Here is a 27,670-nt window from a genome sequence, read left to right on the forward strand (position 1 = left end):
GTCTCACTCTGCCCCCCAACCCTGGTAGAGTGCAGCGAGAGGTCAACTTACAGAGGTTCCACTGTATTGTCCTTCCCTTGAGAAGTTCACAACCTAAGAGCTAGGCATCGGAACAAATAATGTCATGTCTTCAATAATTTCAACAGTACTTGGTGTGTTTTTTTGGTCTCTGTAACAGAGACTGCTGGCTCAACCTAAGATACATTCTCCCCTTCTTCCTTAATAACCTGGTATCTGGTGCTTATCTAGGCACATAGCCCTTCAGAATGAAGACCACATCTCCTAGCCTCCCTTACAGCTGGATCCATCATTTCATTAAGTTCTGGTCATGGAACAGAAGTAGGCCTATTTCAACTTCTGGAAAATAAATCCTGAAAAGGGAAAACCCTACTGTCCCTACCCTTCCTGTAGCTGAAAGGCAAAGATAGAGATGAGATGGAGCCTGAGACAGCAAGGAGAGCGGAGGCCATCCACAACTGGGTAACAGAAGCTTTGACGGTAGCTAAAGAATCAGGCAGCTATCTCTGGACTCACTGATCAGTATTTTTGGCCACTGTTTTCAAGTATCTTTAAATTACAGTAGAACTTCTGTAAGCCCACCAGCCAAGGGACTGTAACAAACTGATGGACATATGGAGGTGGCCAACATAAAGAACTAGGCCCACTGTACTGGTAAGAACATGTGGTGCATGTCCAGTCTCTGAAAATCAGGTCAACTGAACGTAGAGAGATGGTCAACTACGGAGGTTTTACTGTATGTTCAAATGGGGCAAAATATTTAAATTTCATTCATGACTAGGACAGCAAGCAGAGTTCTGTTGTCAGGAAAACATTCTAATTTTTTTTTAAAAGAAAAAGCTAGGCAAGATGAGCCTGGCAAGTGCATTTAAAAAATAGAACATATAACTCTTAGAGTGACCAAAATAGCTCAACTGGATGGCATAAACTATAAGCTTCTCCTAGGATTCATAATTAATTCTCAATCAATTCCAAGTGGCAGAAAGAAATGAGATAGAACATAATCCACAGCTTCCTCCCTGAAGAAAATTTACAGGTAAGTCAAGTTCCCAGCAGAACTCATGCCTAAGGTTTTCCAAGTAGGAATACAGGATGATCACTACTCCTATACAGTGGCTGGCATTTTGTACAGAGAGGCAGGTGGATGGGACATATTGACACTACTCACTTTCCCTTTTCTTTTAAATCACTTATGTAAGAGGTTTTGTTTTGAGAGACGGGAGTAGAGGTGGGGGTTATCTCGCTATGTCACCCAGGCTGGAGTGCAGTGTACTACATAGCACTAAGTCTTGAACTCCTGGGCTCAAGTGATTCTGCTGCCTCATCTTCTGAGCTGTTGGCACTACAGGGGCATGCCACCACACCCACCTTATACAGGTTTGATTTCAGGACTGCTCCTTCCACAAAAATATAGGAACTATTGATGAATTTTCTAGAATTCCTTTTATTAATGAAATTAATGTTATATCATTTATTAAATGACATTACATCATTTTAAAAAAAAGTTAGATCTGACCAAAATTCACAGCATCCTAAATTCTCAGACTACAATCCGTGTTATATTTTGTAACAAAAAGAAGATATCTTTTCTATCATCACAGCTTTATCTCCTTTCCATGCCAGAAATAATTCACCACCCAAAGATGATGCAAAGTCTCTTGTCTTATATAGACAACATTTCTCCAATTTTCAAATGGCAAATGCAGTCACTTGCAGAGGCCAAAGTCCTATGACACACCAGAGCCAGTGAGAAAGAATTGTAATACACAAAAGATCTCCTAATGTCCACATACACCTACTAACTCAGCAATTCCTCTCCTCAGGAAAATGAGCTGGTAACATTTAAATGTTCATCACTGTCTGTTGTTCATAATGAAAAATACCTGAAATATGTAAAAGAGCAAAGTCTGTCAAATAGAGCACGTTCGTTTGTATTATACATCCATTAAGGTGTGAACACTCAATACTTCTCTTGTGCCTTAGGTGACTTTAGCATTCTACATACCTGTTCTCAAAAAAAAAACAAAGTTTTAAATGTATAAAAACATATACTATTGAAACACTTATCACAATATGAAAACACACATTTGCAACATATAATAGACATGCTTCTTTACTGATTGATTAAGTAACAAGATTTACTAAAGGTCATTCATTCCCTTAACAACCTTCACAATTTCAAAGTGAAGAACACAAACATCTCAAGCTGTTTTTCGGTATGTGGTGTGATAGGAAAGTATCTATATTATACACTGGTGTCACAGCTACTGCTAATACTGCTGTGGTTTATCATCTACTTTCTCAAGGGAATACTAAGTGTCATTTGCAATTTAATAAACTGGTGAAAGATTCAGTATTTTCTCAACCAGGTTCAAATTCCCTAGAATTCCAGTCTCCTTGGCTGGACATATGCCATAGGTTATGAACCCCAGCAAGAATGGCATCGAAAGCAGCAAAATGGTTCAGATTTATAATTACTGGCATGGCAATGAATCAAGCCCATGTTAAGAAGCACATCACAAAACTGTGAGTACCATAAGTCCATGTATGTTTACTAAGTATTTATTTTATAGTCAGTTTTCTAACAGTGATTTAGTAGTTTTAATTCTAAACTTTTTTTTTTTTCCTGAGACAGAGTTTCACTTTGTCACCCTTGGTAGAGTGCCATAGCATTACAGCTCACAGCAACCTCCAACTCTTGGGCTCAAGCAATTCTCTGGCCTTAGCCTCCCAAGTAGCTGGGACTACAGGTACCCATTACAATGCCCGGCTACTTTTAGAGATGAGGTCTCGCTCTGGCTCAGGCTGGTCTTAAACCTGTGAGCTCAGGCAATACACCCACCTCGGCCTCCCAGAGTGGTAGGATTACAGGCGTGATCACACCACCGCACCTGACTTTTATTCTGAACTTCCGAATATCTAAATTTTTTAATTTTCTTCCTTGTAAACGTAATACTTATTTTACCCAAAAAAGAAAAATACAGGAAGAAATTTATTTGGGGGGGGGGGGCTTTTGAAAAGCCTATAGCCAAGCATAGTAAATGCACCCAAAGGGCAAAAGAGAAAGCAGTGAGTGAATTCAGTGAAGAGAACATAAAAATGGGCCATCTGAAATCATTACTAAGTCGGGTTTACAGAAACAACACGGAAGGGGAGTCGTAAATTCCTATTTGATCACTACACTTAGAATCCTAACAGCTGGGAAATAAAAGAAGTAAAACATATGATAAAACTGATAGCCCCTACAAACAACTAGACTCTCTACCAGTCCTGACCCAAATGACAACTATAATTTTTAAAAAGATTACACTCCACGATGCCAAATATCTAGTTTTTGCATTGCTGCTGTACACTTTAAAATCATTCTGACTTAAGAGCCTAAAAGACAACCCAGAGTTTTGCTCTCCCTCAAAACATCTTCCAACCAGTACCGAGAGCAAATTGGAATTAAGGTCTCTAGTGACTAGCTTGGGAAGTGAGATATAAAACTCCTTAGAAGGAAGAAACATAATCTCAAGGCCAAGGGCTGCTAGAGTAATTCTCAATGCAAACTTCAAAACCTTAGGTGTGGCCCGGCATCTATAGCTCAGCAGCTAGGATGCCAGCCACATACACCGGAGCTAATGGGTTCGAATCCAGCCCAGGCCCACCAAACAACAATAACAACTACAAACAAAAAATAGCTGGGCATTGTGGCGGGCCCTGTAGTCCTAGCTACTTGGGAGGCAGAGGCAAGAGGATGGCTTCAGCCTAAGAATTTGAGGTTGCTGTGAGCTGTGATACCAAAGCACTCTACCCAGGGCAACAGCTTGAGATTCTGTCTCAAAAAAAAAAAAAAGAAAACTTAGGTGTATTTCTCACTACTAAATAGTGGTAATTAAACCACTACTTTTCAGCTAAACTCTTCCTGATGGTGGAAAGATACAACATAAATGAAACCTTCCTGTGACATTTCTTTCCTCTCTACTAAAGAGGAAAAATTATAATTATACACAGTATTAACATTTCTACAATCAATTTGGTAACTGGACAGTACCTATGTTTTATAATACCAGTGCAACGGGATGTTCAGGACAAGCAAAGTCTGAAAACTAAATATTAATATTTATAATTAACATCTAAACATTAATGTTATTATTATTAGCATCTAATAACAGCCAGTTTTACTAGTAGAGCACAAATTAAAATGTTAATGCAAAAACAGAGAATAAAATGCAACATATTGATATAATACTACAAATTGGTATTATAAACTCACTCCGTTTTTCCCTCTTTAAAAGGGACATATAGCCATAACCAAACCCACCCCATTTTTTAGAACTGTATCAATCTCTATTGATCTGTCTATAGTGAGACACTAACACTCCATCTGTCCAGCACCAGCATCGCCCAGCACACACAGAAAGCCAGAACAATGCCTACAGCCTTCAAAGAAAATACAAACACAACTCTTACGGCTGCCTTTGGCTGTCCATTTACACATTTTACACATTACACTATCACACTGGACACTACTGAAAAGGAATTCCTTGCAAAGGCAACTGAAAAAGGAAATTTAGAGATGTAAGTAAGAAAACAAATCTAAGGGTAAATGAGTGAACAATTGTGGAGTGTCTTTCATATATAACACATATAGTGCTGCCTATTAGCTGGAGAACCTTTTTAATGATGAGATAACAAATTTAAAGGTATGGTTATTTAATGATAATTCATCATTATGTATCAATTCAATAGACTTGGAGAAGCGAATTTAGAAGTTAATCTATTTCCCACTGGGTGCTATGGCTCATGCCTGTAATCCTAGCACTTTGGGAGTCTGAGGCAGGAGGATCGCTTAAGCCCAGAAATCTGGGGTTGCAGTGAGCTATGATGTCCTCACTGCACTCTAGCCTAGAGGACAGAATAAAACCATGTCTCAAAAGAAAAAGAGAAGAAAAGAAAAGTTTATGTATCTTCAGGCATTGAAGCATTCACTTAAAAGAACCAAGAAACTAACTTACTTTCCCCCATCTACCTTATGATACTGAAAACATACATTACACAATTATAGTACCACAAACTCCTTCTACAAGGAGTGGAAATAAAGAAGCATGTATCTTTACTTTTTCTACTATTTAGATACTAGATATCTCCAAAGCGAAACTTGTGCATACAAGTATCTACAGTATTCCGCAGTATTTAAATGTTTTTTAAAAGTAAAACAAATCACTCTTGTCCACCTACACTTTAGAATAAATTCAACAAACATAATACACTGTTCCATCTTTAAATTCACACACAGTATTTTTAATTTTGGAAAGTCTGGTTTTCTCAGCTGGTGAAGCTGTCGGAAAAACTAGAAGGCGGTATCTGGAAAGATGACAGACACATGGGTCAATGTCAAACACAGCCAATCTCTGTCAAAAGCAGAGCCGAGTTCCTGCATTTCAATTTAAATTACATTATACAACTCAAATACCGTCATGCCACTTCAAATCAAAATCATTCCCTTTTAAAAAGAGCTTTTTACAAAACTGATAGAGTATAACAGATTAAACAACTTTCAGCAATTTCCACAGCTACTACTACTAAGCAAGGCATCAATGTATAATTATAATAAAGGGAACATTTAACAATTAATTGAGCCAGCTAAAGCTAAACCTCCAGAGCTTAGGAGTTCAAACGCTTGCTCGCTAAGCTAAAGGGCAGAGGATTTTAACATAACTGCAGGAAATCTCAGTCCAATTATACTCTAGGTAAATATAAATCTTGTTGTACTGTGATTGGAACTCTATCAGTCACAGTCCACCGGACTGATTTTAGTAGTCAGACTGAAAACTCACAAAAGAACCCCCTGCCCCTCTGTGGGCTCTCCCCACACTGCTGTATTAACCATGTGACTTCCAGCTCCGTGCTGAACAGAGCAGGTCTACCGAAGGCTTGCTTTTCCAGCCAACCAACAAGATGTACAGAGTACACTGCACAGCTGTGAGGGAGTAACATCTCTGAACACACTCAATACTGGTGCCAGTTTATAATGGTCAAGTAATTCACAATCAGTTTCTGCTCAGACTTGTACAGAATACGTAAACTCTTTCTAAAGGAAAATAAAAATAAACACATAGTGTAAAGTGACATCATTTGGTGTGGCAATTGCCTCAGAAGGATTATCTTCACTAGGAGGAAGCTTCTTAAGAATTCACACTGAGTTAAAGGGGTGGAGTCCCAACAACTTATTTATAGGTCGTTATTCTATGCCTGACAGAGCTTGATAGTAAACAGAATAAGTTAAAACTCAATACCAAAATGGTTTCAACAATACAAACATGTATACATTATTTTTTAAAAATTTAGTGGGGTGAGGTGTGGCAGCTCACACCTGTAATTCCAGCACTTTGGGAGGCAGAAGCACAAAAATCACCTGAGGCCCTGAGTGCAAACCAATCAGAACATGAGTGAGCTTCTGTATCTACAAAAAAAAACTTTTAAGTAGACAGGCATGGTGCCAGACACCTGCAGTCCTAGCTACTCAGGAAGCTGCGGCAGGAGGATGGCTTTGCATTACCCCTGAATTGAAGGCTGCAGTGAGCTGTGATAGCGCCACTGCACTCTAGCCTGAGCGACAGAATGAGACCCCGCCTATAAAAAAGAAAATATGTGATCACTACAAAAGTTTTGAGGCATACAATAATCAAGAAATGTAAAATCTACACAATGGAAACAAAAGCCCTCCCAGAAAAACTGATAAACTGAACAATTTGAATTTTGCATGGGTAAATCAGAAAAGATACTGTTAACTGTGTTTCCTAAAAGTGAAATAATGGACCATAACACAGTTTATCTCAAAACTTTCATAGTGATCTATATACATAAATACATACAAAATTTAAGTGGACATATCAAACATACTGTATTTTTAAATGTTGCATAAAATACTAGGTTATGAAAGAACTTCAAGGATTATTAAGAACAGGCTGAACTAGAGGTTGAAGCAAGAAAACCCTGGGCAAACTGTGGCCTGCTGATCCAATCCAATCTGATATTTCTGTAAGGCCCACAAGCAAAGAATAGTTTTCGCATTTTTTCATGCTTAGAAAAAAAATACAAACAATAATATTTCTTGACATTGAAATTTTATAAAATTCAAATTTCAGTGTCCATAAATAAAGTTTTACAGGAACATAACTGTGCCCATTCATTTATATATTATCTCTCACTGTTTTCATGCTACAAAGGCAGAGCTGAGTAGCTGCACCAGATTAACTATCCAGCCCTTGACAGAAGAATCTCCTGACTACTGCTCTAAAGATGTTCACTAAATATTAAGTAAAGCAGCTCAATTGATAACATAAATCTTACCCCATAGAAGACCATCTTAGAAAAGTTTTTATTTGATAATGGCATGTGCTCAGAAACCATCTGTTTATAATAACTGCTCAAGAATTTTTCTAGGTATTAGTATCAAAACATACTGGCCGGTAACTTACAAAATAAACCTTTTAGCTAATGCCTTCTCAAGGATACTAACATGTTTCTAATATCACATCTCCACGTTCTTTGTCATATATACTTCATTCGGGCTGAAAATTCAGCTCATTTTATGAAACTCATATTCATAATGGCAAGGGCAATTATTCCCATACCTGCACCCTACAAAAAGCACTGCAATTAATCAAACTACTGCTTCCAAGTCTGCCCAGGCTCAGGCCACTAAAGGGGCCCAGCCTATCGCCTGGAATGAAAGACGAAATCCATTTGCCATCCTAATCTAGATGGGCTGTCCTAGAAGAACTTCATGAAAACTCATTTCTCGCCAAACAAGACTGTGTGAATTGGCAACAATCCCACGGAATTATCATTTTAAATATCCACAAAGATTATCTCCTAATAATGAAAAAACATAACCTGTCCCAACCGGTTCCAGAGATCTTATTTTGAGAGAGGAAAAAAACATTATCTTATGATCCTACCGTGTTCATTTGTCTTTAGAGCCAAACATGAAATGAAGATTAAAAAAAAAGAAATTTACAATTTAGCCAATGAATCATGAAAGAGTTGCAGACTTCTGTCAAGATTCGAAGAATTAGATTATGTGAGGCCACAGCGTATCTCCTTTTGGAGTTTTGACAATGGAGACTTAGTAACCACAAGTACATACCTTTTAAAGGTAGGAGGATTAAAAATTAAACAACCCTAATTAACGGGGGTGGTCATTTGCTTTTTTAACTTGATTATGTTATTTCATCTCTTTGAAGATTTAGAAATGTACAGAAAGATTTAAGAGGATCAAAAGTATCACAGTAACACTTTGTGCTAAAAGAAATTAGGATACATTTGATACTTGTTTTCTTTTTGTAGTTAAAAGAATTTGACCTGTGAGAACAATAGCCTTGTAATTCCAATTTAAAGCAGTAAAACTTTAAACAATGACTTTCTAAGCTTCCCAGTTACGTGGCTACACGGATATTTATTTCATCCCACCACAGCTCTTGAGGTAGGCGCTCTAATTCCCATTTTACTGAGGAGAAGACAGAAGTACAGAGTTTGTTCCTTGCCTCATGTAATCCCCAGAGCAGCAGTGACTGATTATGCTGCCCTCTTAGGAGTGACTGATACCCAGGTACAGAAATATCTAAGAGAGATTTTTAGGTTTGCTTCATTCACAGGTCTCATTTTATAAGAAGATGTACATACTTGACAAAGTTTAATAGACTGGGGGCGGCGGGGGTGGGGGACAGAGTCTCAAAGCTGTCCCCCAGGGTAGAGTGCCATGCCATCACAGTTCACAGCAGCCTCAAATTGGGCTTAAGTGATTCTCCTGCCTCAGCCTCCCAAGTAACTGGGACTACCGGTCTCCACCACAACACCCAGCTATTTTTGTTGTTGTTGTTGCAGTTGTCATTGTTGTTTAGCTGGCCCAGGCCAGTTCAAACCCACCAGCCTTGTGTATGTGGCCGGTGTCCTACCCACTGAGCAACAGGCACCGCCTTAATAGACTTCTTAAAAATAGGAACTAAATGGCGAGCTTTAACATTGAAGATACCAACTAGTTTATAAACAAGACCAACCCATAATTCAAAATTCCTTAAAAGTGACTGTTACAATTTAACTTATAAATGGGATATTTATAAGCTGAACTTTAAGTAGAGCAATGTTCTTTGTTTGTAACATTAACAAACAATACCGATTTTTTAAAACCAAAGTAAACTTCCTAGATAGTCATTTCTGCATATTAATATCGGTCCTGAAGGCCTGTCCCAAAAGGTCCTTCCATGAAAGGCTCTGTGCTTGGGTGGCACCTGTGGCTCAGTGAGTAGGGCGCCGGCCCCATATACAGAGGGTGGCGGGTTCAAACCCAGCCCCAGCCAAACTGCAACAAAAAAACAGCCGGGCGTTGTGGCGGGCGCCTGTAGTCCCAGCTGCTTGGGAGGCTGAGGCAAGAGAATTGCGTAAGCCCAAGAGCTGGAGGTTGCTGTGAGCCGTGTGACGCCACAGCACTCTACAGAGGGCAGTAAAGTCTACCGAGGTCAGACCAAAAAAAAAAAAAGAAAGAAAGAAAGGCTCTGTGCTTGTGTTTAATGCCTGACTCCTAAAGGAAGACAATGCTTTCCAGAGAGGCACCTAAAACACCAACAGCTAAGCACTCTAGTCGCTAACCCTGCTTACACTAATAAATGCCTAGAATGTGCTAGACACTTCTGGAGGTACCCTGGAATACATCTAAGAACTAAAAAGAAAAAGATCCCTGTCTTGTAGCAGCAAACCAGCAGGGGAAAAGACACAACAGAAATGAAAACAAAAGCATTTAAAGGTTGAAGGATAAAAGGAAACAAGCGACTGTGGAAGATGGTGGAATCCATGGACAGAAAAATCTTAGCAAGATCAAACAGCTGTGGGGAGCCCAGGACACCTGCAGAGAGGTGGAGAGCTAAGAGGTGAAAGTGGGATCTATGGAATCAAGATGAGGGATTCCCAGAAAGTACACTCCTGAATGCGATTATTAATTCATAAAATACCTTCAAAGAATAAGCACTTAACGTGTTCTTGCCCATTTTTACAAGGCCACATACAAAACATTTCTGCTGCTTTCTGGAATACACTGTGGCTCATTGTTTCTTATGCAGACATTTCTGCTGTGAGACCAGGTATGTGTGTTACATATTGGGACAACCTGAGAAGGAAAAACCTCACATTCTGCAAAAAATGGTTACTAGAAATAATACAGGGTAAAAGGCAGACTACTCAAAACCTATTCAACCCTGAAATCAGATGGCTATTTTGTTAAAAATCCTAGTAATTATACCTCAAGAAGTAAGACACCCAGGAGGTACCCAAGACTGGCTAAAGGCTTCCATAGGGCATATTTAAAATACATGAAAACAACAGATGCCAGCCTGAAGGCACCAAAACAGTTCAGATCAAAGTGGGGTTCTGTGAAGATGCCAGTAAGCACAGCAGGCAGCGCAGCAGTCAGGGCACAGGTTACAGCGCACCTCTCTGGGGAGGCTCCTAAGATGTGGGTCCTCATTTTTTTATTTCATTTTTAATAGAAATGAAAGGGCGCTTTGACTGTGCAAAAGGCAAATCCAAAATTTAAATTCTCACCTATTTTTTTCCTTTCCTGCTAAAATATAATCCAACATTATACCATAAGTAATAATTATATTATAATTCTACTCCCTCTATTTATACTTGTCTTACCTAGGAAAAGTTGTATAAAAACCAGCATTAAGGGCTCGGCGCCCATAGCTCAGTGGTTAGGGCATCACCCACATACACCAAGGCAGGTGAGTTCGAACCTGGCCCGGGTCTGCTAAACAACAATGACAACTGAAGCAACTGCCAACACAGCCGGGTGTTGTGGCGGGCGCCTGTAGTCCCAACTACTTGGGAGGCTGAGGCAAGAGAATCACTTAAGCCCAAGAGTTAGAGGTTACTGTGAGCTGTGACGCCAGAGCACTCTACCAAGGGCAACATAGTGAGACTCTGTCTAAAATAAAATAAAATAGGGCGGCACCTGTGGCTCAAAGGAGTAGGGCGCCGGCCCCAAATGCGGGGGGGCAGGGGGGGACCGGGTTCAAACCCAGCCCCTGCCAGAAACTGCAAAAAAAAATAAAAAATAAATAAAGCAAAATAAAATAAACCAGCATAAATTGTACATTCTGTGGTATCATTCCTCTACTTGCCTATAACACACACAACAAAATAAAGTACTTCTAAATATCAGTCTCTGATAACAAGTTCTCACTGACTCTAGTGCTACAGAGGAGTTTTCTGATAAAGTGAGTACAATGAACATGTGTCTGGTCACCCCTCATTTATTTTATCTACCAAATTGTTACCCAGTTTCACTGCACGCAGTTACCTTAGCTCCAACATGTGCAGGTTTGGGAGCAGCAATAAATCTAGATTTCTGTCTTTTTTAACATAGACATGCACATGCAATTAAGCTAGACCAACTAAATCTACTCTTCTTGGGTTGTGACTCTTGAGCTCAGTGACAGCAAGGGCAGGAAAAGGCTGAAGGACACCCTGTATCAGTTGGTAGCACCTGAGTAGAACAATCACCAACCAATAATCAGAGCTGCCCTTGGTCCAAGCAGGCTTTGAAGACTTTTCTCCAGCTTCCCACTCATTATATGAGTTATTCCACCAACAAATTACCTTTTGTGTTACATTATCAATATGCTCCACTTTGCATTCAAAAAACAATATAGTCTGTTCCCTTTTATTAGATCATAGAAACTGTACTTCCCTTCCAATTGGGTAAACTAAGGATTCAAACCCAGTACTCACAATTAGCCTAATATTGTTCAGAATATCTGAACAATTTACCTCTCCCCATTCAGTTTAAACTTCTTATGCATTTACCTTTTAAAAATCATTCTTTTTATATATAACCAACAAGTGAGAGATACAGTTTTTCTTAAAGAGACATAGTCTTGCTATGTTGCCCACAGGGTGGTCTCAAACTCTTGGGCCCAAGAAATCCTCCCATCTCAGCCTCCTAAGTAGCTGGGACTATGAATACCCACCACTATACCTGGCTAGATAAACAATTTTTGAAAGTAGGTCAAATATAAATAATTTTAGGAATAAGGGGGTGGGAGGGAACTCAAGGTAATTACATCATTTGCATCTTCTAACAATTGGGTCTTTTGTTATGTTTTTAACACAGGCCTATGTGTTTTTTTGTATTCAGTATTTTATCAAATGTCCATTCATTTTTAGCTTTAACCAATTCTCATAAGTCCGTATCACCAGCCTGAGCAAGAACGAGATCCCATCTCTAAAAACAGCTGGGTACTGTGGCGGGCACCTGTAGTCCTAGCTACTTGGGAGGCTGAGGCCAGAGATCACTTGAGCCCAAGAGTTTGCGGTTGCTGTGAGCTGTGAAGCCACAGCACACTACTGAGGGCAAAAAGTGAAACTCTGTCTCAGAAAACAAAAAAAAACAATGTTGTGTGACCACAGTTGAGCCTCTGTTATATATGTCTTTTCTAAGGGCTAGAAACAACTTGCACAAAGCAAACCCAGCACTGGAAAATAGCAGGTGCTTCTAAAACTGTGGTTAGTTATTATCTATGGTTTTAACTCCCTCACCCACTTGTGACTTTTATTTACACCAAGTTCACAGTTTCCTTTATGATCAGGTGCTTTAAAAGAAGCAGCACAAAATACACAATCCTAGCACTCTGGGAGGCAAAGGCAGGTGGATTGCTTGAGCTCAGGAGTTCAAGACTAGCCTAAGCAAGACCCGGTCTCTACTAAAAATAGAGAAACTAGCTGGGTGTGGTGGCAGGGGCCTGTAATCCCAGCTACTTGGGAGGCTGAGGCAAAAGGATCACTCAAGCCTAAGAGTTTGAGGTTGCTGTGAGCTATGACACCACGGCAACAGAGTGAGACTCTGTCTCAATCAATCAACAGGATGCGAATCATTCCCAAACATATGTTCACAATTTAATTCTGCAGCAGCCTCGGTTCCTCTGGAATTGCACACATTGTATTCCATATCAAAATCTCAAGCCATGAAATCATATTTTTCATTTCCCTTTAAAAACATTTTTTTTATCTGCCTAAATTCTAGACTGCATTAAGTAAGTGACAATTGTGCTGGGATGCTCATCCTCTCACCCTCAAGACAATGGACTCATTTTCTATCTGTGAATTAACTCATAAAAGACTAGGAAACCCTAGCGTAGGTGAGTGATTCTCAAACCTTAATAAGAGCTTTTATCACCTGGGAATCTTTTGTTTGTTTCTTTTTGAGACAGAGTCTCATTTTGTCACCCTCAGTAGAGTGCCATGGCATCACAGCTCACAGCAACTTCAAACTCTTAGGCTTAAGTGATTCTCTTGCCTCAGCCTCCCCAGTAACTGAGACCACAGGTGCCTGCTGCAACACCTGGCGTCTTTTTTGTTTCTTTGTTTTAAGAGATGGGGTCTTGTTCTTGCTCAGGCTGCTCTTGAACTTCCGAGCTCCAGCTCCTACAATGCTAGGATTACAGGCGTGAGCCACCACAGCTAGCCTTCACCTGGGAATCTTATTAAATAAACCACACATTCTTTTTTTATTTTTTGAGACAGAGTCTCAAGCTGTTGCCCTGGGTAGAGTGCCATGGCATCATAGCTCACAGCAACCTCCAACTCTTAGGCTCAAGAGATCCTCTTGCCTCAATTTTTCCATTTTTAGTAGAAACAGGGTCTCACTTTTTTGCTTAGGTTGGTCTCGAACTAGTGAGCTCAAGCAATCCACCCACCTTGGCCTCCCAGAGTGCTAGGATTTCAGACATGAGCCACCACGCCCAGCCTGAAACACACATTCTGATTTAATAGATGAAGGAGGAACCTGAGATTGTGCATTTCTAATCATTTCCCCTGGGACACCATCTGTGGCCAATATTTGGAGCAGAGAGCAAGGAAAGTACAAGCCTCACAATACTTAATGGTGCTTCCCTTAGGAAATAAAAAAAGACATGATTAATTAGTCTGAAAACAATATCACTGCCCATTTTTCTCATTAGGATAACTTTAGAGTAACATTTTCTCCTTTCTTCCTTTTACTCTCATGGAAAATATTAATTTTTTATGTGCTAAACAATTATCTTTCACACATGTGAAGTTTGAGTATCTTCCTAACATGTACTAAAAGGCAATCATTTCTCAAGGCTCAGAAAATGATGAAATAAAATTTCAATAGAAACATAATAATAAAAAGTTTATTAATGTAATCTACAATTAAAAGTTCACTATAACATGAGTAAAAATACAAAATACATTTCCTAACTGACCCAAAGACACACAACTGAGACAGCTGATGAAGTCACCCAGACCCGGATTGCTCAAACCTCCATCTACCTCACAACCAAGCTCCTCCTGCCTTGTGAAGGTTAAACTGTATCCCCACCTAAACTCGTATGTTGCAGTCCTAACTCCCAATACTCAGAATGTGCCCTTACATGAGCAGCAGCTTCTTTGCTGTCAATATAATTAGTTAAGATAAGGTCACCTGAGGTCATGATTACACTGCCAATGTAATAAATTACAGTGAAGTAGGGCTCTATCTAATCCAACATAACTAATGTTCTCATAAAAAGGAGAAATTTGGACAGACACAAAGATAAGCACACGAAAAGAATGCCATGTGATTATAATTGTGCTGCCACAGAGCAAGGAACTACCATCCACTTGGAGAGAGGCTTGGAATGAACCCTGACCTGGAGCCTTCAAAGGGAAGAGGACAACCTCAACACTTCTCTCCCGGACTGCTAGTCCACAAAACTGTGACTCCACGTATTTCTTTTGTTCAAGGCACTCAAGTTTGTGGTGAGAGAGGATACCCAAGAAGGGTGAGGTCTAGGAGAACAGGTCTTCTCAAGGAGACCACAAGGATACACCTGCAGAGTCCTCTCCATGGTGACTCAGCTGTTGGGAATTTGTAAACTTAACTTCCTAGAACTTGGAAGTTTCCAAGTTCTGTGAAATCCTGTAGTTTTGCAGGGGCTGGAACAGCATCTCCCGCTTGATTCAAACTGGTCAATGAGAAGGGTACCTGTGGGGTGGAACTTTTTTTGTCGATAAAAAGGGAAAGACCGAGTCAGTGGGGGAGTACAGCCATTAAGCTCCCAGCTGGTGAATAAAGCCCTTCCTCTTATAAACGTGGTGTCTGGGGGCCCTTTCTCTCTGTTAGGCCTCATCTTCCAACAACAGTGGTACTTTGCCACAGCAGCTGTAACAAACTGATACACAACCTCATTGTAAATCCTCACAAACAAGAAAAAGGTCTAAAGACCACTGTGTACACAGCCAGCCAGATCCTGGGCCTGATCCTGCCAGCAAAAGGAACACACTGGGAGGCTTTAAGCAAGTTAATATCACATATAGAAGGTGCCAAAGAAATGCATATACATTTTAAGAAATTTAAAAACTGTATTAAAATTGTAATATTTAATACATACTGATAACAAAAGATGGATACAAGTCATGTTTGACTTCTGCAATTATAAAGAGTGCTCAAAGTAAATACACATAATACATAGATAATACCTCTTATAATGTGTATACTTTTTTTGGTGATGAAAAATGTACAGATACAGCTCGGTGCCCGTAGCTCCGAGGTTAGGGCACCGGCCACAAGCATGGGGGCTGGTGGGTTCAAACCCGGCCCGGGCCAGCTAAACAATGACAATAATAACAAAAAAATAGCCGGGCACTGTGTCAGGCATCTGTAGTCCCAGCTACTCGGGAGGTTGACACAAGAGAATCATGTAAGCCTAAGAGTTTAAGGTTGCTATGAGCTGTGACGCCACAGCACTCTACCGAGGGCAACACAGTTGAGACCCTGTCTCAAAAAAAAAAGAAAAAAAAAAGTACAGATACTATAAGAAAAGAAAACAATATATTACTATATATCATGCAGGCGATGAAGATTTCTGTTATTCTAGGACTACACATAGGGTATATGAGAAAGCCAAACAAAATTATCAGTTAATATAACAGAATACAAGAAATGGAGGATCAGGTTAATATCCACTTTCAAAAGAACATATTTCCTTGTTCAAAGGAATATTGACATGCAAAATTTTTTTAAACTCTCATTAGTATAACTTTCATTTTTTTTACTATTTCTACCTGTATCAGAAAAAAAGGAATCAAACTTTGTAGTACCTAATAATTGAAAATAGTAGAAAGACAATATGCTATCTACAGCAAACTCTAGAAACCAATACCCTGTGCTACACCAGCCCATCAGGGAAATCTAGCTGCACACAGCTGTGTAACAAATCAATTTGTTACCGCCACAGTCTTCTCAAAAGTAGAGTGACTGCTGACAGACAACAAAGAAGTCAGATTAGACACATGAGCAGAATCCCACAGGTTTTTGTTCTGTTTTTTATTTTTAATGAGTCTGTTAAATTATTCATTGAAAAATAAATGATTCAAGATAGATTTCCAAAAGCATTATTCTCACTTTAATATCATTAATCAGTCAATAAATTTTTTGAAATGTTTCAGAAATGTCTGAAAATATACTATGCATACACTATTGGTATAGCTGTCAGAAACTCAATGATAGGCAAAAACAAAAACAAACAAAAAACCAAAGTTGCTGTCTTTTTGGAAGAGGGAAATAGATATTAATCCTAAAATAATGAAAACAGAAAATTATTACTAATGTAAGTGTTAGAAGGAAACCAAAAATGCAATAACTGTATCTTTTTTTTTTTTTTAACTTTAAAACAATTTATTTGGCCAAGGCAGAGACTATTTCCACATGGATGATAATAATATCCTTATCATAAAACAATATGAAATGCATTTGGGTTTTTTCCTCCAGATTAATATAAGGGTACATGTGATTAGGTTACATTGTTTGTGTTTTTAGGTAAAGTCCAAGTTATAGTTGAGCCCTTCACCCAGGAAGTATGTCATATACCCCCACATTGTGCTCTGCGGGTGAGAGCTTACCAAGTCTCCTCCCTCCTCCCCTTCTCATATCTACTAAGAAAATATGGCTAATCCAAGAGAGGACAGGCAATGATATTGGAATGGGAAAGCTAATAAAAAGGGTGAGAATTCTGTGTGTGTGGAAGGAAAGGGTTGATCCCTAAGTGAGAACAGCAACTGCAAAGGCCTCGGGGCAGGAGGTAACATATAAATAACAAAGTCCATTATGCTGAGCTCCTAGAGATAACTCCAGAGATCAGCAAAAGCCAAAAAGGACCTGGTTGTGACCATGCATGAGATTAAATAAACCTTAGAGACAAATTGCAAATAATACTCCATTTCTCAGTAAAAAGCTCATGTTGATCAAACCAACTAATCTGAATATAGACCTGTCCCCTTAGTACAAAACAGTTTAATTATATAACAGCCCATTTTTAGTCTCTAAGTATCACTGCTCCATTTTGTGAGCTGTCTATAATTCAAACTTAATCTGAACATTAAAAGCAGTTCAAAGAAGTAGAAAAGCAAGAAAACAAATTTAGCAACTATTAATCTGTACTTTATATTCTATAGAAACAAATATGTGTTAAAGATTTACCATTCAAAAACTAGCTCACACCTGTAACCCTAGCACTCTGGGAGGCAGAGGCAGGCAGACTGCCTGAGCTTGCAGGTTGGAGACCAGCCTGAGCAAGGGTGAGACCCATCTCTACAAATAGCTGGGCGCTGTAGCAGGCACCTGTAGTCCCAGCTACTCGGGAGGCTGAGGCAAGAGAATTGCTTAAGCCCAAGAGTTGGAGGTTGTTGTGAGCTACGACATCATGGCATTCTACCCAGGGTGACAAAGTGAGACTGTCTAAAAAAAAAAAAAAAAAACTAGCAGTTTGTTGAAGACATCCCTTATAACATTCCTTAGAGGTTCTAACTAAGCTTTTAAGATACAACTAAGTATATAAAATGCCTGCCAACTGAGTGAAGATAATGGTTATTCATCACTAACAAAGGATGTTACAGTAGTAGTATAAATCAAGAAAGGCAAAAAAAAAAAAAAAACAGGAAGGAAAACAAAAGAAAGAAAAAAATCAACTCTCAACTGGAAATCTAACATAGTACCCTACTTTTGATTCTTCCTTTTAAGGAAACCTAAAAAACAGGCAATATTTCACAAACCCCCATTTAGAAAGAAGTTATTTGGACAAAGCAACCAAGTTATTTAGCTTCAAATGCACCACAAAAAAAAAAAAAGAAGAAGAAGAAGAATTAGAAACCAATGAGAAGGTCAGAGACAAGTATGTTTATCAAAGCGTCAGCTATTCCGCGGACTGAGCTGGGCCGCAGGCACCTTCCCAAGCATTTTTGGCCTTTCTGGGGGCTTTCTAACATTTGACTTTCAGAAAGAACATAACCTTTTCACATTTCACAAACACTCTTATAACATAGTTGACTTCCTTTTCCACATTTCACAAAGGTTCTCAGATTTATTAAATTCATGCCTGCCTTCATGAATACATAGCTCTTCCCAAAGCAATTAAGAATGATTTTATAAATAAGCCCTTTGCAGTTTCCCTCCACCTATTCTTCAGAAAAATCAGAGAGAATCTTGTCATCTTGTCCAAGGTGCAACTTGAATGTCATTTCTCAAATCAGTTTTCTCAAAACTTGTTTTCCTTAGAGAGATGTTCAGCATAAACAGGGTGTCACAGTCCCATAAATGGGAAAAGAGGTGTTTTCCCTATCAGAGGTTTCCCTAACGGCACAACTTTTGGGAGTCACTACCTGTGACGCTCTTATGAGGACGGCAGGCAGTGTGACCAGCATTTCCTAAGTGTGTGTGAACACTAAAACGCTGGAGAAATGTCCCCACTGACAGAGGAGTAATGTTGAGAAAAACTGTTATACAGTAGCACACAGGCAACTGCAACTGGCCTTCTAACCACAAACAACCCCACTACTACATTAAATTGTTATGTATCAAGAGAAAATAATAACAAGATCTTTCCTTATATTTATCATAATGTGCTACTCTGTATCTAAAGGAATCAACACATCCTATTCCCTTCTCATGATTTAGAACCAATAGGCCCTAAATGAGCAATTTCTGGTAACTCCATGACACATTCTTCAGACACTAAGAAATTCTTCCTGCCTGCTGTCTAAGTAGGAATCAAAGCTGGATGGACACCTCGTCTCGGAGACAGACACGTGATGACCCTGCTGCAACAGAGCTGTGAATCCTCTGGAACCTCAGCTCCAATTAGTTTCAGGTTCATAATTTTATTTTATTTTAAAGTATCTTCTCAGTTAATCTTCAACCAAGAAACTGTAGGTGTGAATACAAATCTGTGTTAAGTTCTAATACTGGTATCTTCTGAAATTTAAAACTAATTTCTATTGGGGGGGGGGGGAATCTGGAACTTCCTGAGAAGTTAGGATAGTTATAGTGAAGTACTTCTATCTCTTTATTGGAAAAACAGCAAACTGGGTGGCTTTAATCTGTTAATTACATTTCACATGGGAAGTCATGTCACTCTTAGCTAGTTTTACTACTAGCTTTTATAAGAAAAGTATCCTGATACACATAATACATTTAATGAGGAAGTTAGGGTTTGCTGGTTTCTGACAAGTTCTGACACGCTTCTTCCCCTCTATCTTGTGTAAAAGCTGGGTCCGAGGCGGCACAGTGGCTCACGCCTATAATCCTCGCACTCTGGGAGACCAAGTTGGGTGGACTGCTTGAGCTCAGTAGTTTGAGACCAGACTGATCAAAGGCAAGATCCCACCTCTAAAAATAGCCAGATGCCGTGTTGAGTCTCTATGGTCCCAGCAACTCAGGAGGCTGAGACAAGAGGATTACTTGAGCCCAAGAGTTTGAGGTTGCTGTGAGTTAGAACGTCATGGCATAGTACTGAGGGTGACAGAGTGAGACCCTGTTTCAATAAATAAATTAATTAATTAAATAAAACCCGGTTCTATTTCTCTCTAAGCAAAACTATAAGCCACAATACAGTGAATGACCATAATGTATTTTCTGGAAAACCAAACAGGTTAGATGGCTTTTACTATTATCAATGATCTGAGGGCCTGAACTTTGGAAAAAAAGGTTAACGGGGGCAATAAACCTTGGTCTGAGGCCATCAAAAATATCACTCAATCCCATCCCAAAGTAAAATTTCCTATTTCTGAGAAGCTTTAAGGCTTATTGTCTCCACCACATATTCCACTCTGCAGCGTCACCACAGACTAATTTGTGGTTGAAGATTAAAAAGGATTGGATGAAAAATCCTAAGCAGACGGTTAAGTGAGAGAACAAGCATCATGGGAAAACAAAGGAAGAACTCAAAAACTGCGCAAACCAGGACAGAAGATCAAGTTCAGGCAGACACAAGCAATAAATCGGTATACACATCTGACCAAAAGTACACCGTGTGTTTGTTAAATTGCGTTTTCCTTCTGAAAACCACTATCTCCTTAACATGTGAAAAGCGTATGCATTTCCCCCTGATGCTAAGACGTCCCCCAGCACAGACACGGCTGAAACACAAAGGCAGCGCCGCTCACCTCCGGGCCTGTAGACCACGTCATCCTCAGTGATGTAGGACGTTATCTCACCAGTGTCTGTCCTCTCATAACGAGACTTTTTCTTGGGTGGTTTCTTTTTGTTCTTCTTGGTGGACTCCTCGGTGGTGGCGCTGTTGTTGTCATTGTCCTCGTCTTCACTGTGATCGCTCTCGGCATAATTCTTGGCTCCACCTTCCAAGGTGCAGCTCCGCCGTGGCCTGGAGTTCTCGCTCTCTCTTGCCTTGTCTCTTTTGTCTCTCTCCCGGTCCCGGTCTCGGTCCCGGTCCTTGTCCTTGTCTTTGTCTTTGTCTTTGTCAGCTGTCATGATTCGCCACGTGCCTTCTTCTGTCCTCTCACGGCTAGGCCTCCGTGAAAGGTAGACAGTAAGCCTGGGCTTCAGTCTTCTGAATTTCTCACTCAATTCCAGGGAAAATCCAACCACTCCAACAACCCCAACGTTTCAAAAATGCTAGGAGAGAAAAAGGACACAAAGAAATTGTTTTTACTTTAACATTTTCTCATTATTTCCTTCATAAAATAATGTTCTGTCAAACAAATGACTTGCTTAATAAACAAACAGCCATGCTGTTTGTATGTACAATGGATGTTATTATACAAAAGGAACTTTGTAACTCAATATTAGAGGGGAAAGAACCTGTAGTAAAAATCATTTCCACCACCCAAAATAGTAATAACTTGTACACCTGTGAAGCGTCTCAAGCTACACTATAGCACAGAGCATCATATTCTAAAGACTCTTCCTAACCACTCTACAAATTCCCAGTGCCCCTTTCAAGAATAAATATAAGATTTGACTCAAATGAAAGTGAGAGCCTCAAAGCAAGCCTCTTTTATCTTCAATTGAGTTTGACATATCTTCTCAGTCTACTGCTCTAGTTATGTTCCAAGAAAAAGTTTCTCTAAAGATATATCATCTCTGCCTTAACAGAACATAGCAGCTCCCAGAAACAAACTTCTGTCTTTAGAGATAAGGTAGAATTTATTATATTCTTCCAAATTTCCACTATAAATAGCTTCCTTAATAAACTCCTCCTTAGAACAAAACCCAACAAGAAAAATCTGGGGGTTTTTTTAAGAGTTTTCAGTGAGAAGAGTGAATCCCAAACTCCAACCCAAGAGAGTTCTAAAAATTTTACAGCAAGAGGAAAAATACTTCTTCACAAGTCACTTTTGGAACAGACCTAATAATCAATCATTTATCTTTTGTGTTTTTTTATCATCTTCCCCAACATCTTATCTCACTTGTTTAATAATCTTTACTAAATACTGCCAGGTGTTCAGAAATAAAAATACTATGAGTGGAAAAAAAAAAACAAAACCTCATGGTCCTTGCCCTTGATGCTCAAATGCAACAAAAGGAGGCAAGTGATGATTCTAAGAACCATCTGCTTCTCATGCGACGAGGCCCAGACAGGAAACAGCACATGCAAACAAACTGAAAACTGGTCCTCTGAAGCGGAGACGACAAACACATCAGTTTGCAGTTACAGGCCTCGGACGCTGAGAAAATTCTCTGTGGTCATGCTAAAACCATAAAAATTATCATATATACTCTCTCCAAAGATCTTAGGACAAATCTGGAAGAAAAGACTTCTCTGTAAGCACATCAAATATCCTTAGACTTTCAGAAAAATAAACAATGTTAACTGCAACCCTTGAGAGACCGACTCTGACGGAGCGACGCTTCTGACCCTCTATAAGCAAGTGTCAGTCTGAAGGCACCAGCGCAACCCAGACGATTCCCTTCTTCATAGGAATTAGGCTTTTGGATAGAACATTAATTGTCTAAATGTACTGAAAGAAAAGGAAAACTTATTCTAGTGCTCACAAAAGTTTTCCCTAAGTGAATCATCTGCTAAACAGATAGTAATAAATTCCCAAGTCTTTGTAGGCCCTAGTGCCAGCAATTAAAAATACACAAGCGACATCATTACTTTCTCCACCAGTCTTAAGTTTAGAGCATGAACAAGCCGATCATGAAAGAAAGAAAATGATCAGCTAACACAGCTGTTAAAACATTCCCTCTTTGACACTGAAAACTTATCAAGGTCTGCTGGGAGTCCCAAAGAAGAACAGGCTGAAAAGCTCCTCTTCTCAGTTGTTTCTGACAGAAACATTTCCAGTTAAGTTTAAGGAAAAAAATCATTCTCCCTAGGGTTAACAAGGCAACTGCTCCAGAAAACTACATTAAAAACTTTATTTCAGCACTCAAAGATAAAAAACTAATAAATCCAAATTGTATGTTTAACACTACTAACTACACATGCAGTTTCTATTTACAAAAAGAAAATTGTCTCTGCCAAGAGTGAGCAAGAAAGAAAAATTCAAAAACAATACAGAATATATCTTCAAAATGAAATCCAGTGTGCTTATATATAAAAATAAATGTTCTTATTATCTGAAAGTTGGATCTCTCTATATATAAGGTCTGTATATTAAGTATATGCATTAATATATTAACAGTATGATTATATCATTTATATATTAACAAAATGTTATAATATTTTTATATTAATAAATATATTAATAATACATATTTATATAGCCAACTTTCAGAACACTAAAGACCACTGTTAAGGCAAAAGTCAATCCAATTATCATTTACGTTTGGCTCTAAAGTATAGCTCAGACATATATTTTTTCCCCTCATTTAACACATTAATCAAAATTTTTCTAAGCCTCCATATACAGTGACCAACATACACCAATAATGTGACATCTGGCCGGGCGCAAAGGTTTACACCTGTAATCCCAGCACTTTGAAAGGCCAAGGCAGCTGGATGGACATGGTGGTAGCAGCAGAGAAGGGGAGAAGCAAATTTTCTGAGTATTTTTAAGTTCAGGGTCAAATAAGAGGTGCTAATAAACTGCAAGGTGAGGCCGGAAAGAACAGTCAAGAACAACTCCAAGGACTCTGGCTGAGCAGCTGGATGGCAGCATGCAGTTTTGGAGAGGAGACCAGGAGCTGAGGTAAGAACATGTCAAGATTCTAAGTAGGCAGAGGTCCAGGCTAGAGACAGAAATTTAGTTTTTAATTAGGTTTTTAAAGGTATGAGACTGAGTGAGATCACCAAGGAAGTGAACACAAACAATTTTTTGATGAAAATTTTAAAACTAAAAAAACATTTATCACTCATGCTTGAGTAGAGAGGATATTCAAAACGGACTTGCTAATTATACACTTCCAAAACCAATACCCATAAGAAAATACTTTTATAAAAATTACATACTTCTCCCTATTTTTCTGATTATAAGATAGTCCTTCAATATTTTACTTTAACTGGTAAAATGTAAACACAGTTCTACCCAGGATCCAGGCTTTCACAGCAGGGTCAGTGACACAGGAGCTCCTTCTTTACCTAGGGTCACTTCAACCTCTGCACACATCCCTTCACCTCTCAGAATGAAGCCCTTACCCACCTGCACACACCTCTCTCCACTCTCAGAACGAAGTCAGATGAACCACCAACATTTCCATCATGCTCAGCATCCAGACCACATCTAAGAAAACACCACTTCCTGTCACTACTGAAGCTGTCCTGGGAGGTCATCCTCAGGACAGAACAAGGAATATAGGACAGAGAAGCCACAGGCTGCCTTGCGCAACTCAGTCTACCTCGCCAGAGTCACAGTCTCGCCGCTATCAAAATGGGCAGTACCTAGCTACTTCACAGTGCTGTTGGTGGGTTAAGTATACCAGATCACAAAGTGCCTTACAAATACGAACTATGAAGAAGGTGTGTTTATTTCAGTCATGACTTAATGTCTCCGAGGGTAGAACGCAGCCAATAGAGTGCTGTGTTTTGCAACATAGGTAGCTAAAGCATCCCTACCCTCGAGAAACTTACCTCTTTGGCTGGGGTGGAGGGAGTGTAAACTTTATCCACCTGCACGATTAAGAAACACAGCATGTCCTCAAAGAGTTAAAAGTGGGCTTTCCATTTGATTCTGCACTCCCATTACCAGGTATCTACCCAGAAGAAAAAAATCACTTTACCATGAGGACATCTGCACTCGAATGTTTACAGCAGCTCAATTCACAATGCAAAGGTGTGGAAACAACCCAAGTGCCCATCAACCCATGGATGGACATACACACACCATGGAATACTATTCAGCCCTAAAGACAGAAACTTTATTATCTCTTGTATTTACCTGGGAGGATTTGGAGAATATCCTCCTAAGTATCACAAGAATGGAAAAGCAAGAATCCAATGTACTGAATATTAATATGAAACTAGTAGATGAGGCCAGGCACAGTGGCCCACACCTATAACCAACCTAGCACTCTGGGAGGCTGAGGTAGGTGAACTGCTTGAGCTCAGGAATTTTGAGACCAGCCTGAGCAAGAGCAAGATCTCATCTCTAAAAATCAGCTAGGTGTTGTGCCAGGCACCTGTAGTCCTTTCCAGAAGCTGAGGCAAGAGATCGCTTGAGCCCAAGAGTTTGAGGCTGCTATGAGCCAAGACACCATGACATTTTACTGAGAACGGCAAAGTCAAACTGTTGGGCCCCATAAATGTTTTTCTCCTGTGTGGGTATGTAGTTGTTCATCTACTAGTTTTCCTTTCTTTTACTCTCTCTCCCCTCCCCCAATTCTCCAGCACAATGTAGGAATACAGGACACACCTAAATGTAAACAATGTAACCTAATCATATGCGCCCTAAATAAAATAAAAAATAAATCATGTAGAACTAACTACAAATAAAGTAAAAATGCAAAATTATCTCCTTTTGGATCATGTACAACTTACCCCTAAAAACTCAGCCCTCCCTCCTGAGTTCTCCATCTGAGTTCTAAGCATCTCAGTTGCTCAAGCCAGACTCTTTGTAGGACACTTGACTCACAATCAAATGCAGTGAGTCAGGTCCAATTAATTCTTCCTCACTCAACCATAGCAAGTCATCTGTATTTTTCCAAATGTCCAAACCCACACCAGGCATTTTCCTCAGCTCTTACAGTCTACCAAATACATCTTGAATATCTGGAATTTGTCCTTTGCTCTAACTGAATCTTAACCTGTCTGCTTCAAGCTGTCATCACCACTCACACAGATTAACACAATTGCTTTCTAATAGGTCTCTGTGGTTACAAAAGTTTGTTTATGCCTTCCTTCTAATCTGTCCTCCAATGCAGCCAGCATACGTGTATTTGACACACCCACTCTTTTAAGTAACTTTATTGAGGTATAATTCACACACCATACAAATCACCATTTAAAGTTTACAATTTAATGCCCATTGCTCCTTTTCAAAAATTACACAGACTTTCATGTCCTGGCCACCCATTCACCTCTCAGACCTCCCCTCTCCCTTTGCAGCCCCCTCCTATGCACTCCTACAGCCTCAAAACACTCCTCAGTGCCTGGAACCCACCTGCTGAAACACTTCCCCATCCCTCGTCCACCCACCTTCTGTTTACCTTGAGGATCTCCCCATTTCTGCTTTCTACCGCCAGGACGCCTCCCAGACGTACCCAGAGTCTGGTCTCTCAATTTTACCCCACCCTGCCTATACAGTGGCTCTTATCAATCCCACTATTGATAAGTTGGATCATTTCACTAACTGCAAGATCCAAGAAGACAAGGACTATGTCTGTCACACCACAGTCCTGAAACAACTAACTAAAGCCATTTCCACTTTGCAGCAAATCCACCATTAAGGCTCAGCACCTGTGGCTCAAGTGGCTAAGGCGCCAGCCACATAAACCTGAACTGGCAGGTTTGAATCCAGCCTGGGCCTGCCAAACAACAATGACAGCTGCAACCAAAAAACAGCTGGGTATTGTGGTGGGCGCCTGTAGTCCCAGCTACTTGGTAGGTGGAGGCAAGAGAATCACTTGAGCCCTGGAGTTGGAGGTTGCTGTGAGCTGTGATGTCACAGCACTCTACCCAAGGCGACAGCTTGAGGCTCTATCTAAAAAAAAAAAAAAAAATCCACCATTGAGCAGCAGCAGACAAGGCTGACCACATATCTTTCTTCAGGGAAAGTCTATTCTCCTTTCCCTCCCCAGCATAGTGCTCTCCTGGGCTGTTCAACTGCTCCACCACCATGGTCAGTGCACTGTCTGGGGCCCTCTTTTCTCAACCTCTGCTTTCCACTTGGTCAATCTTCTATTTGTCCATCATTTCTCTTTTCTTTTCTTTTTTTTTTTTTAATAATTTATTTTATTTATTTGTGGTTTTTGGCCGGGGCTGGGTTTGAACCCACCACCTCTGGCATATGGGACCGGCGCCCTACCCCTTTGAGCCACAGACACTACCGTTTCTCTTTTTTTTTTTTTTTAACTTTAGTTAAATTAATATAAGGATACAATGTTCTCACTCCCAGGGTAAAGTTCTATTTGTAGAAGAGCCCCTCAGCCAGAGTGTGTTATACACCCTCACAATGTGCACATTAGGTGAGATCCTGCCGCCTGACCTCCCTCCTCGGCCATACATCCTCCCCCCCACTTCCCTCTACCTCCAAACTGGACTATAATAGTGTTTTATTATTCTTAGGAAGATGTAAATGTTTATAAATTGATTTCATATTAGTATGTAGTACACTGGATATTTATCTTTCCATTCTTGCGATACTTTACTAAGAAGAATGTATTTCAACTTCATCCAGGTAAATGTAAAAGATGTTAAGTCTCCATCTTTCTTAATGGCTGCCTAATATTCCATGGTATACATACACCACCGTTTGTTGATCCAGTCATGGGTTGATGGGCACTTAGGCTGCTTCCACGCCTTGGCAATACGAATTGAGCTATCCGTCATTTCTCATAGGTACTACTGTACACACAAGGGATCCCCAAATTTACTTGTCTACCACACTTTCCTACTGCCTAGCTGCACGTGGAAATTGCCCACTCAAGGTCACCTCTTGGATGTCTTGAAGGTGCCTCAACATACCCAAACCAAAGGCACACTCTGCCCCAGATCGGCCCGTTTCCCGATGGCTTCTCCATACCAGAGCCTAGCTCATTCTTTCACACAAGCTGGTATTCCTAGTGCCTCCTCTCTGTAATCATAATATCTTATCACCAACAAATCTTGTCACTGTTACCTTATAAATTTCTCTCAAACCCATCTACTTCCTAACACCTCCAACATCACAGTCTCAGTTCAAGCCACTCATACACAGGTTCCCTGGGTCACTT

General features: G+C 39.8%; 1 protein-coding gene across 6 annotated transcripts in view; it reads right to left on the reverse strand.

Annotated features, from left to right (window-relative positions):
- RERE (arginine-glutamic acid dipeptide repeats) overlaps nucleotides 1-27,670 on the reverse strand; it is a 413,923-nt gene that overhangs the window by 239,563 nt on the left and 146,690 nt on the right. For all 6 annotated transcript variants that reach the window (XM_053575354.1, XM_053575356.1, XM_053575353.1 and 3 more), the window contains one exon: nucleotides 20,503-20,971. In XM_053575354.1, the coding sequence (XP_053431329.1) occupies nucleotides 20,503-20,827 (325 nt within the window). In that variant the 5' untranslated portion in view covers nucleotides 20,828-20,971. Of the gene's footprint in view, nucleotides 1-20,502; nucleotides 20,972-27,670 lie in introns of those variants that run through there.

The sequence above is a fragment of the Nycticebus coucang genome, chromosome 22, assembly GCF_027406575.1.
Source record: "Nycticebus coucang isolate mNycCou1 chromosome 22, mNycCou1.pri, whole genome shotgun sequence".
NCBI lineage: Eukaryota > Metazoa > Chordata > Mammalia > Primates > Lorisidae > Nycticebus > Nycticebus coucang.